Source organism: Neophocaena asiaeorientalis, unplaced genomic scaffold (assembly GCF_003031525.2).
Source record: "Neophocaena asiaeorientalis asiaeorientalis breed wild unplaced genomic scaffold, Neophocaena_asiaeorientalis_V1.1 scaffold469, whole genome shotgun sequence".
Classification (NCBI taxonomy): Eukaryota; Metazoa; Chordata; class Mammalia; order Artiodactyla; family Phocoenidae; genus Neophocaena; species Neophocaena asiaeorientalis.
In genome coordinates this window covers 534,065-545,487 of record NW_020172691.1, presented here as the reverse complement: position 1 = coordinate 545,487, position 11,423 = coordinate 534,065, and the positions used below count along the sequence as shown (strand labels likewise).

Sequence of the window (11,423 nt, the reverse complement as noted above, 5' to 3'; positions counted from 1 at the left end):
TCAGAACTGGCTTGGGTTCTAGTGATGAACTGGGCCTCAGAGCTGTCCTGGGTTCCAGAGCAGGGCTTGGTCTCAGAGCTGGGCTTGGTCTCAAAACTGGTATGGGTTCTAGAGGTGAAGGTGGTCTCAGAGCTGGCCTTGGCTCTAGAGGAGAGCTTGGTCTCCGAGCTGAGCTGGGTTCTAGGGGAGGGCTGGGTCTCAGATCTGGGCTTGGTCTCTGAGCCTGGCTGGGTTCTAGAGCAGGGCTGGGTCTCAGGGCTGCTCTTGGTCTCAAAACTAGTATGGGTTCTAGAGGTGAATTTGGTCTCAGATCTGGGCTTGGTCTCCGAGCTGAGCTGGGTTCTAGAGCATGGCCGAGTCTCAGGGCTGGGCTCAGTCTCAAAACTGGTGTGGGTTCTAGAGGTGATACCAGTCTCAGATCTGGGCTTGGACTCTGAGCTGGGCTGGGCTCTAGAGCAGGGCTGGGTCTCAGATCTGGGCTTCTGGACTCCAGAGCAGGGCTGGGCTTGGGGAACTGGCCGGGAGGGCTGGGACAGGGGGCTGGGCTCCGGGCTGGGGCTGCGCTCGGCCCCGGGGCAGACTAGCCACAGGCCTCCCTGGCCTCGCCGATGGCGGCCCACACCTCCACCACAAACTCGTCCGGGAAGGCGAACTCGCCCAAAACGGAGTCTAAATGGCGTGCAAACTCCTGGACACTCACTGTCTTCTTGGACGTCTCCACCATGGTGGACGCTGCAGGCCGAGCCAAGGGGAAGTGGGTGAGGGCGCTCCCTGGGGGGACGCCAGCTTCCCCTGGGACCCTTGCCTCCTCCCCATGGGCTGTCCTCCCCCCAGGGTCCACCCGGCTTACCCTGGCCCCTTACCCAGCTCTGGGTCCCGAATGCCCATGTAGCTCTCCAGCAGGTCATCCACCCTCCGAGATGCCTCCTCCTCAAATTCACTAGGCTGGGGTCGTAGGGAGCAAAGCAGAGGGTCAGAAGCCTGGGATCACTCCGGCCCAGCCCCCTCCCCAGTCCCCCACCCCTTAGGTGACAGCAGACTGGGACCACACATAAGTCAATGCTTCTGGTCCCACCATTACTGCCCTGACTGACAAGGGCCCACTTTGCAGGTAGCGAAACTGAGGCTGGGCAAAGGAAAGGGTCTTACCCAAGGTCATGCTGAGTCAGCGATAGAACTCTAGGTGCAAGAGACCCTGATGTCCACCCTTCTCCCCTCCACTCACCACTTCCTCCACAGTGGCGGCCCCCCCAGACCGAAGCCGCAGGGTCTCCCTCCCACTGCTGACTTTTGCCTCCGTGGGGCATTTGCTGCTCCGGCTCCTCTGGCCGATCATATCTGGAGGGGACAGAGTGGAGGAGGTGCATGTGTTCTGGGCAGATCCATATCTTCCTAAACACTCAGAAGCCACCAGCTGAGCCTTTCTAGAACATTCCTACCGTTCAAAGTCCTCCTTATGTCCATGGGTGAATCCTCAGGGACCATACTTGAGAATCCTTTCTTCCCTCAAATTTCCCTCCTCCTCTCAACATGACTTTCTCTAGAAGAGACTGCTTAAGATTCTCTTTGTGCCCAGAGGATCAATCTAGAAAGCTCCTTGCTCTAGAATTGGCTCTTCCTAACCTGCTCACGGCTCTCAGAGTTCACTGTCCTGCTCCAGGGCAGATCTAGGACCCCATCCTGTCGCACTCTCCAGGGACCTCCCTCCAGATGGGCCAGGGCACCTTTAGAACCTCTTGTTCTGGGACAGGGTGACTCAAAGGGCCAGTCCATGATGAGATAAGAGGGCTGTGCCAGAATGGAAATTAGCATCCTGCTTCCTTCCTTGAGAAAGTCTACTTATGGAAAACGATTGTCTGCTGAACTAAACAAGGTGATCTACATTCTAGATCAAGGTTCTCAACCCAGCTTGCATCCCCCCCCCCCGTGACATTGACAATACCTAGAGACGCTTTTGATTGTTACAACTCAGGGGAGACACTGGCACCTGTTAGGTCGAACCTGACAGTGCCCAAGACCGCCCCACAACAATCATCCAGCCCCAGATGTGAATAGTGCTGAGGTGAAGAATCCTTCTTTGACGGGGACCTCCTTATCTCACCCATGGACCAGTCACAGACTTCTCTTTGAAAAGCTGCATTCTAGAGCTCCCTTTGAGAGTCACTTTCAAGAACTCACCAGAGCCTCATAGCAGTACTTTAAAAGCTCCCAGACCAGCTACAAAATAGATCCAGATACCTCCTCATCCTTTCCCAATCTTCCCAAGCCTCCCCCGACCCCCATGCCCAGACCAACTCTATGACAATCTAGAAATGACCCTCCTGTTCCTCATACAGTGCCAGAAGCTCCCTGTCCTGTCACCAGAGGCACCTAGAACCTTCCATCCTGTCCCATGCCCCCGCCCTTTGCCACCCAGTGCATGCAGAGGACCAATTTCTGGAAGAGCTTCCCCGCCGCCCCCCACCAGCCTGCCCCCTGGGCCCCAGGTGGCCCTCACCGAAAGCTCTCTTGGGCTGAACCAGGCGCAGGGTGAAAGGCTGCGACTTGGGCAGCTCCCGGAGCATCTTGGCCACCTCGTAGTGGCGGCAGCCCACGATTGAGTGGTCGTTGATGGCCTCAATGCTGTCGCCCACGCACACTGCCTCGACCCGGTTGATGATGCTGCCTTCCTTGATCCTCTGCAGGGACCCAGAGTCACTCCCAGGGCCACCCCAGCGGCCCCTCCCAGGTCCTGTTCACACCAGAGAGGGGCAGAGAGGGGCACCCGGGAAGCCACCCGCCCCCACGGGCACCTTGATGAAGGCATAGCCAGCCCCGTTGTCAGTGATGGTCAGTCCCAGGGCGTCCTCGGTCTTAGTGACCTCCACCTCTTTGGTCTCGCCGCGCACGTGGGCAAAGATAAAGTCCTCCAACCCTATCTGGCCGCCTAGGAGTTTCTGCATGTCCACTTTGTGGCTGTTTAGGGTGCAGAATAAGATCTGTCCCGAGGGGAGGGGGAACCCAAAATTAATGACAGACCTCATTCATCCCCCACCGTCTGCGCAGAACAACCGGGAGTTGGGCTCAGGGGCCTGATAGGGAAACCGAGCGCAAAGAGGCACGAAACTGACCCCAGTCATCCCCTACCAGGATCGCAGTCACGTGTAATGGCAGAGTATGGGATCCTCTCAGAATGGGGTGGGAGGCGAGGAGACTGGGACCCCCAGAATGGGGAGCAGGGTGAGAAGGAGACTTAGGGCAGGAGGACGCCCCCTCTCCCACCCCCCCAGACTTCCCCTTTTAACCCTTCGTTGCCCTGTCACCCCCGATCTTTTAAAACTGTTCTAAATCTGCTGGCGCCCCCTCGGGGCTGCGAGGCGCACTTACAACCCAGCCCCTGACCCCCCGCGGCCTCGGACTTCTCACCTGAAAGGGGGCTGCCTGGAACCAGAGCCCCGCAGCCGCGCCCAGGAAACATAGGCGCTTCCCTGAGAGCTGGGGTCCACTCCTAGCTGGGTCAGCCCAGTGTTTTCCTGGACGAACTAGGCATCCGTTAACCCTAAGACGTGCGCATGTTTTGCGCAGGGGGTCCACCGGGTACGGACACCCCAGGATCTGAGAGGTGCGTCTCTGAGATCCGGAGATCGGGTCCCCTCCATCCGAAGATGGGCGTGCTGGGGCCCCAGTCCCGGCGTCCAGGGTCCACCCCTACCCCCGGTCAGCCGGTGGGCCTCGGGTGCTGGGGGTCCGGGGGCCTCACCTCGGTGGGCGCGATCCCGAAGGCCTCGGCGATCTTGGCGTAAAGCTCGCGGACGTTGGTGAAGCCTGTGAACTCTCCGGGGAGCGGGAAAAATAAGGATCACAAATAAGGATGGGGCAGCCGTGGGTGCCCGGGTGCTTGCTCTCTGCTGGGCACACTCATTTAATCCTTGCAACAACCATAAGAGGTGGGGAGGACGCTTACCCTGGTATAAACTGAGCCACAACGTGTCCATCCTCTGCCCACAGCCCTCCAGGGCTCCCACCTCCCTCGGGGTAAAAACTCAAGTCCTCCCCTCCGTGCACAAGGCCCTGCACAACCTGCCCCGTCCCCTGCCTGCCCTCCCCACCTCCCTCTCTCCCCCTTGCTCACTCTGCTCCAGACACACGGACCTCTTGCTGTTCATTCAACACACCAAGCACTATCCTGCCCCAGGGACTTTGCACAGGCTGTGCCCCTACACTTGGAACATCTTCTCCCAGATCTCCAAGTGGTTCACTCCCTCACCTCCTTCGGCTCCTGGCTCAGCTGTCACCTCCTATCACCACCTCCCAATCTCTCTTTCTGGCTTTTTTCCTCCCTAGCACTGAGCATGACCTGACATAGCAGATAGTTTATTTATTCATCTTGTGTTTCCTCTGTCTCCTCAACTGGGATGTCAGTTTCAGGAGGGCAGGAGTTCTGGTCTCTTTCATCCCCTGCTGTATCCTGGCACACAGTGGGCACACTGGGTTACAGATAAAGAAGGAAGTTCTGGGCACCAGGAGGCGTCTCTCAGAATCCCCTGGGAGCACAGCATCTAGGCATCACCAACAGGAACGATGGTTGGCTCAATAAACAGCAGTGGAATGCCATATAGCAGCTCCAAAGAGAGGCCTTTTGCCTTGGATGAATCTCAGAAACCAAGCATTGATGAAAACAGGCAAGTTGCAGAAGGCTTTGGACGATGTAAGAAAATTTATGTAAAGTTTAAAAACTTTAAATGCAAAATGGGATACACGCTATAGCACAGATGAACCTTGGAAACATCATGCTCATTGAAAGAAGCCAGATTACAAAGGCCACATAGCGTGTGCTGCCGTTTAGATGAAGTGTCCAGAACAGGCAAATCCATGGAGACAGAAAGTGGATTCGTGGTTGCCTGGGGCTGGGGGAGGGGAGGATGGGGAGTGATGGCTAAGGGGTGGGGGGGGTTTGTTTTGGGGGTGATGAAAATGTCCTGGAATTAAGTTGGGCTGGTGGTTGCACAACTTCGTGATTAAACTAGAAACCACAGAGGCGTCTACTTTCGAACCTATAGAAAACGAACCAAAAAAAAAAATCCGTCAAGATGGTACTCTTGTGGGAAGACATCCTTTTGTGCTAAAAGTAGGTAAAGACCTGCCCAGGAATGGTAAACTCCAAATTTGGGATGAGGGTACGGAGCCAGGGAGGGCGTGAGAGGAGGGAGCACACGCTTGGACGTGGGTGTGTTGACAGTATCGTTTTTTTTCGAGTCTCCTGGGACAACCGTAACAAAGTACCACCAACTGGCTGGCTCATGAACAACAGAAATTTACTCTCTCACGGTTCTGGAGGCTAGAAAGCTGCAAGACCAAGCTCCTCTGACACCCTGGGTGGCATCCTTCCTGCCCCTCCTGGCTTCTGTTGGTGTCTGGCCATCCTTGGCATTCCCTGGAGGCGTGCTTTGCTTGTGTCTGCCTCCGTTGTCACGTGGCTGTCTCCTCTCTGCGGCTGTGTCCAAATCTTTATCTTCTTATAAGGACATTAGTCATATTGGATTAGAGGCCGTCCCACTCCATGACCTCATCTTAACTAATCATATCTGCAGTGACCCTATTGCCAAATACGGTCACATTTTGAGGTTCTGGGGGTTAGGGCTTCAAGATTTTCTTTGGAGGGGACAAAATTCAACCGGTAACATCAGTGCTTGTCAAATTACTCCCCAGAATTTTTAAGCTGCCCCAAACATTCCATTAAAGGCTGAAGTCTCTGAGAGAGTTCCCCAGTAAGTTAAGCATAGAATTGCCATCTGACCCAGCAAGTCTGCTTCTCAGGATCGACCCACAAGTGAGGGCAGGTGTTCAAACAAAAACCTGTACATGCATGTTCTCAGCAGTACGATTCACAGCAACCAAAAGGTGGGAACAACCTGAATGGCCATCAACAGATGCTGGATAAACAAAACGTGGGCCATCCACACAATGGAATATTATTCAGCCAGAAGAAGGAATGAAGCACTGACATACACTACAATGGGGATGAACTTTGAGAACACGATGCTCAGTGAGAGAAGCCGGACACAGAAGGACACGCAGCATGTGATTCCGTTTATATGAAATGTCCAGAACAGGTAGATCCAGAGACAGAAAGTGGATTCGTGGGACTTCCCTAGTGGTCTAGTGGTTAAGGCTCCAGGCTTCCAATGCAGGGGGCATGGGTTCCACCCCTGGTCGGGGAACTAAGATCCCACATGCCACGTGGTGTGGCCCCCCCCAAAAGAAAAAGAAAAAAGAAAATGGATTTCTGGTTGCCAGGGGCTGGGGAGAGTAGGCTTAGGACCCCAACAGAGGGTCCTGGCCTGTTTCCCTCCAAAAGACACACAGGCACAAGCTTGAAATTCAAATTCCATTTTTATTTAAAAAGTCCAATTGAGCAGTGGCAAAGGGACCCCCTCCACGGGGACCCCTCAGCTGGATGAGGGTAGGGTGGTCAGTACCAGCCCCCCCATTCTGGGGTAGAGGGCCCCACCCGGAGTGTGTCCCTGCGGCATGCCTGGCTGTGTGGGCACTTAGGGTGGCACCTGCCAGGCAGGAGTCCCAGTGTGTCAGGTGTGGGTTTTCTCTGCCCTGTGTCCAGGGACTGGTCCTGGAGAGCCGGTGTAGGGTGTGTAACTCTCCCCACACTGGGCGGATGAGCGGCTGCGGGTCTCCTCCTGTCCCGGGTCACGCTGTCCACGCGTGCTGTTCCCACATCCGTGTAGTGTGACGTGCCCTGTGGGTCGAGCAGGCCTCGCTGGGCCCTGGGGCCATGGGGTTCTGTGCACTGTGCGTGGTGGGCGATTTTTCTGGGTTGGGGTGCTGGGGAGACTGATAGCTAGAGGGATGCTGTAGAAATTTAATTTTAGGGGGGCTGGAGCCCCCAAGGTGCAGGACTGGGCCTGGCCCCAAAGGATGGACCCACACCCCTCCTCCATGGGGTGGGGTGGGGGAGGGGCCGTGACCAGGGCTTGGTCTTCTCTGGATCATGGGGCAGCAGACACCCTCATAGATGCTCACTGTGACAGAAGGGAGGAGATCTGTGAGGGGGGACCCCCATCATCTCTCAACCCCACCCCCTTCCTGGGTACCCTAGAGGCCATCCTTCTCTGCTCCTTCAGATGCTAGGGTGGGGGGCCTGGAGTTGATCCCACCTATCCTGGGCAGCTGGGAGCCACCCAGAAAAACCCACCCCGAAGCTTTGGGGAAGCTCGGGTTCCCTGGGCCAAGGGAGTGCTGGATGATTCACCAGAGTCGTAATAGAGTACCAGGACGAATCAGCGCCCCCAGGGGCTAGGCCATTAGCCACCTGCATCAAACCAGCCCCACCTAATAGATCCCGCATGGGCTGTGCCCTCCGAAAAAGAGCCGGCAGCCAGATCCCACTGGGCAGCGCCCACAGACCCCAGAAACCCCGCTGGAGACCTAAAGCTAGTCTATTTCGCCGGGTCCCGCCAGCGAAGGTCTAGCCTGAGGCAGCCCCTACGCAAGGCAGCCCCAGCTGGGCTGAACGGGCCTGGGGGCAGACCGGCTGGGGCACACACCTGGCGACCTGGGCCAGGATCTCCTTGATGCGGACGATGAGCTTCTCGTGCTGCGCGGGGTCGCGCTCTATGGCACCGTGCAGCCGCGCCATGTAGAAGTCCAGGGTGCTGAGCGTGGGCGTCTCGCCTGTGCCTGCGGGGGGGGGACCCGTCAGCCGAGCCCAGCGGAGGAGTCACCGCGGTGGGGTCTCCACCGAAGCAGAGGTCAGAGAGTGGGGGTCTGTAAGCGCGGGGTCCTGGGGAGAGGGTCAGGGGCGCACTTCAGTGGGGCCGGGCGGGCGCGGTCAGGGTGTCTGGACCCGGGGAAATCAAGGTCAGCTGTGGCAGGGGTCAGACGAAGCAAGTTGGAGAGGGCGGCGTCGTGATGGCGGGGGATGCGTGGGCTAGTGGGGGAGGGGAAGTTGGCCCAGCTCAGCTGAGGAAAGAACGCGGAAGACTGGCACGAGGGGAGGGGTCAGAGGCGGGGCGCGAGGGCCAGCGTGGGCTGGGCTGGCGCAGCAAGGTCGGGCAGCGGGGCAGGAGGGGCTCGGGTAGCCGGGAGCGGGGTCCGCAGGGGCGTGGCGAAGGGGAGGGAGGTGAGGGTTTGTGAAGAGACTGGTGAGGGGGTGAGGGGTAGGGCTCGCGGAGCCGAGCCAGAGGGGACGGGACTCGCGTTAGCCTGGTCGGAGCTCGAAGTAGTCGAGGGCGGAGTTAGCGGGGCGGGACTCGCGGGGGTGGGAGGAGCGGGGCTAGGGTGGTTGGGGGCGGGGCCTCCGCACCCGGCACCGGCAGCGAGGCGAAGCTGGCGGTGAGCGCCTGGCGCACCGCGTGGAGCTGCTGCTGCAGCGCCAGTGTCCGCCGCTCCTCCAGCGCCAGCTCCTGCTCCAGGCGCTCGCGCGCGCTGCTCATGCTCTGCGTGTGCCTCTGCAGCACCGCGTTCTGCTCCTCGAAGGCCACGTTCATCTTCCGCAGGCGCCGCAGCTCCGCCTCCCGCGCTGTAGGCGGGGAGCCGGGTCAGATTCTGGCGCTTCCCTGCCTTCCCTCAGCCGCGCTTTGCCCCTCGCTGTGCCTCACGCCAGGCCTTCCGTCACTGCTCTGCCTCCAGCCGCACACCGCAGCTCTCTGGTCTACGGGGGCAGGGGAGGAAGGCACCCACTGCCTACCCCCTTGGCGCCCTCTGGGCCCAACACTTGCTCCAAGAACCTGTGGTCAGCGCTCACCTTTGTTTTGGTCCAAGAACTCTTCCGTGAAGATGGGGACGTCGAAAGTGGAGAAGCCGTCACAGTCTCCACCCTGGGACGACAGGACAAGGTGGCAATATTTTTGGGAGGGGGTGGGAGGGCAGCCACACCCCCTCGGGGACATCCCCTAAGCTTGGGAGGGTCTCCTCGGGCCACCTGGGTCAGAGTCCATTTTACAGCCTTCCCATTGTGTGGCTGTCCAGCCTCTGCTTGCACACATCTGGACCAGGCGCTCACTTCATCCCAGGAGCGACGGTCCTCACTCACCCAGAGGTCTAAGTACCTCCAGACCTTTCTTGCCCAGGTGTCCTCCATGGAGGAGGGGAGCTTACCTTGTGTCCATTCAAAAGGGTATTCATGAGCCCGGAGCTGGAGTCCTCTGGTGGGGGAGGGAGGAGGGCAGGGTGAGCCTCCCAGGTCTCCTCGGACCCCACGCTTTGCTCTGCACGTGCTGTTCCCCCTGCCTGGAACACCATCATTCCCCTCCCCTAGTCAGCCCTACTCATCCTGGGTCAAGATCCCCACCTGGCCCCTCCCCCCACCCCCGCATCTGTGTGTGCCCAATCTCAGCGCTGACCAGCCCTATTCACTCACAACTGCCTGGTTATGTGTGTCTCACTCCCACGGGACCGTGAGAGCCTTTTGGAGGGGGTAGGTTGGTCTGCCTGTGTCACCTATCTCAGAGCAGGCACTCAGCTGCCTGGGGGCTGGGGCCCTTCGCACCTTTCTTGATCTTCTTTTCCTGGATCTTCTCTGTGCACATCTTGTAGGCTTCCGACTGCTGGTACGCCCTCAGCTCCTTCATGTACTGCTGCTTCTCCCGCTCAGCCTCGTCTAGGTACCGCTGGGGGGGGCAGCATGAGAAGGCTTGGCCCAGCCCAGGGGCAGGGTAGCCCTCGCAGGCCAAGACCCCATCTCCATCAGTCAGCTCACTGTGCTGCACCTTCCCACAGCGCCCTACTGCCCTCCAGACAAAACCCCACCCTTCAGGCTGCTGCTCAGGCTACCTCCCAACTCCCTGACCTCACCGACCTCATCCCAATGCCAGCCTTTATAAACCACTCCCTGGTGTCTGAATGTCTGCAGGCTCCCACCTCCAGGCTGGACTGCCCTCCCGAACGCATTTTGCTTGTTGAAATCCCAGGGTAGAGGGTGCAAGCTGGTGCTAACGTTTCCTTGATGTTTTTGCAATTTTTAAATTAATTACCACAACTTAAAAACCATAAGGTTTCTAACAGAAATCCAGCCCCCACCCCTACTTCTTTAGTCTAACATTGTTTATTAAATTTTATGTCTATTCCAGCCTACTGCTACTCTCCCCTCCCTTCAACAAGCTGGAGAGAGCTAATGGGTGGTCAATTCTCCAGGTCCTGGAGTCCAGGAGGAACGAAGGACCCTCCACACCTGTTCCTTTGGGGTAAGTGGCTGCAGGTGGGTATCTGAGTGGGTGAGGGAAGGTCAGTTGTCCCGAGCCGTCCCCACCTGCTTCTCCGCCGGCTGCAGCTTGCTCCACTCGGCGCCCAGCATCTTGGTGATCTCAGGAAAGGGCAGGTCCGGGTGGCGCGTCCGGATCTGCTCGCGCCGCTCGTTCAGGAAGCGCACGTAGCCGGTGACAGGTGCCTTGGGCCCATTCGGCAGGATTTTCTTCCGCTTCTTGCCTTTGGGCCAGCCTCGCTTCTTCACCGGCTGCAGAACCCAGCCTCGCCGTTGGGAGGGGCCTGGAGGGCTGGGGCCGGGCCCAGAGGGGAAGGGGCGGGGCCCTGAAAGACTTGGGCGGGGCCTAACCACGAGGTAGGACCCAGAAGGCCTGGAAGTATGGCCTGGTCAGGGTTCAGGGTTGGGAGAGTGTGGTTAAGAGACCCCTGGCCAGGGGTAAAGGGATCAGAGAAGTACTGGGGACAGAGGATCAGCCCAGGGATGGGGCTGGCTTGTGTTGTGGGCGTGGCCTCGTTGTGGCCGTGGCTTCCGTACTGGCTTCGATCCCTGGGAAGTGGGCGGGGCCTGGACTTAGAGTGGCAGTGGAGCTCTTGGGGCGTGGTATCTGGCACGGGGCGGGGCCTCAGCATCTGGAGGGAAATCTGGACCGTGGGCGGAGCCACAACGAATTCAAATTGAGTTCGGGGCGGAGCTTCAAGACTAAGGGTCGCCGCCACCACAGTGCAGGGACTCTCACCTCCTCCTCGTGGGACCCCTTCTCTCCGGCCCTCGGGCCCTCGCCGCGCTCTTGCTTGACAGCCACCACGAAGCCCCCATGCTGTCCTGGAGCCTTGCCGCTCGCCGGCCTGGAGCCATGGGAAGCCAGGGTCACCCCCACTCCCCAACACCGACGGCGGAGTTGGCAGAGAGGGCCCTGAGTCCTCCCTCAGAGGAGGGCTCTGAGAGGGTCAGGATCCGGGGGTTGAGGCAGAAGCACTAGGGGGGGCCACAGGGGGCGTGGGAGAGACTAGAGCCACTGGACGCCAGGGCCACCCACGCCCCCACGACGCTAACGCTGGCAGCTAGGGGCCTGAGTTCAGGAAGCAGGGGTCAGAGGAGGTCAGGATCCAGGGTTCGGGCAAGAGCAGTAGGGGAGGCTAGTAGGGGACCCCTGAAAGGAACTGGAGCCCGGAGGTTTGGGGGAGAAGCCCGTGGGGGCCCAAGGGGGAGGGCCTGCTCCAAGTCT

The 11,423-nt window shown here is 58.9% G+C and overlaps 2 protein-coding genes across 3 annotated transcripts; both read right to left on the bottom strand.

The window, feature by feature from the left end:
* Positions 1-454: 454 nt before the first annotated feature.
* GIPC3 (GIPC PDZ domain containing family member 3) lies at positions 455-3,799 on the bottom strand. Of its 2 annotated transcripts, none has more exons than XM_024740054.1 (6): positions 3,740-3,799; positions 2,793-2,978; positions 2,498-2,678; positions 1,226-1,338; positions 864-945; positions 455-732 (listed from the first exon to the last, which is right to left on the bottom strand). In XM_024740054.1, exons 2-6 carry the CDS (start codon positions 2,940-2,942, stop codon positions 581-583), a joined length of 678 nt encoding a protein of 225 aa, XP_024595822.1. In that variant the 5' UTR covers positions 2,943-2,978; positions 3,740-3,799; the 3' UTR covers positions 455-580. The 2 variants fall into 2 exon arrangements, with proteins under 2 accessions (XP_024595822.1, XP_024595821.1); XM_024740053.1 differs by lacking the exon at positions 3,740-3,799 and adding an exon at positions 3,406-3,624.
* A 2,554-nt stretch (positions 3,800-6,353) lies between these two features.
* Positions 6,354-11,043, bottom strand: HMG20B (high mobility group 20B). The gene is made up of 8 exons (XM_024740052.1): positions 10,935-11,043; positions 10,244-10,447; positions 9,485-9,605; positions 9,094-9,140; positions 8,741-8,813; positions 8,300-8,515; positions 7,542-7,674; positions 6,354-7,016 (listed from the first exon to the last, which is right to left on the bottom strand). Exons 2-8 carry the CDS (start codon positions 10,286-10,288, stop codon positions 7,004-7,006), a joined length of 648 nt encoding a protein of 215 aa, XP_024595820.1. The 5' UTR covers positions 10,289-10,447; positions 10,935-11,043; the 3' UTR covers positions 6,354-7,003.
* Positions 11,044-11,423: the final 380 nt, after the last annotated feature.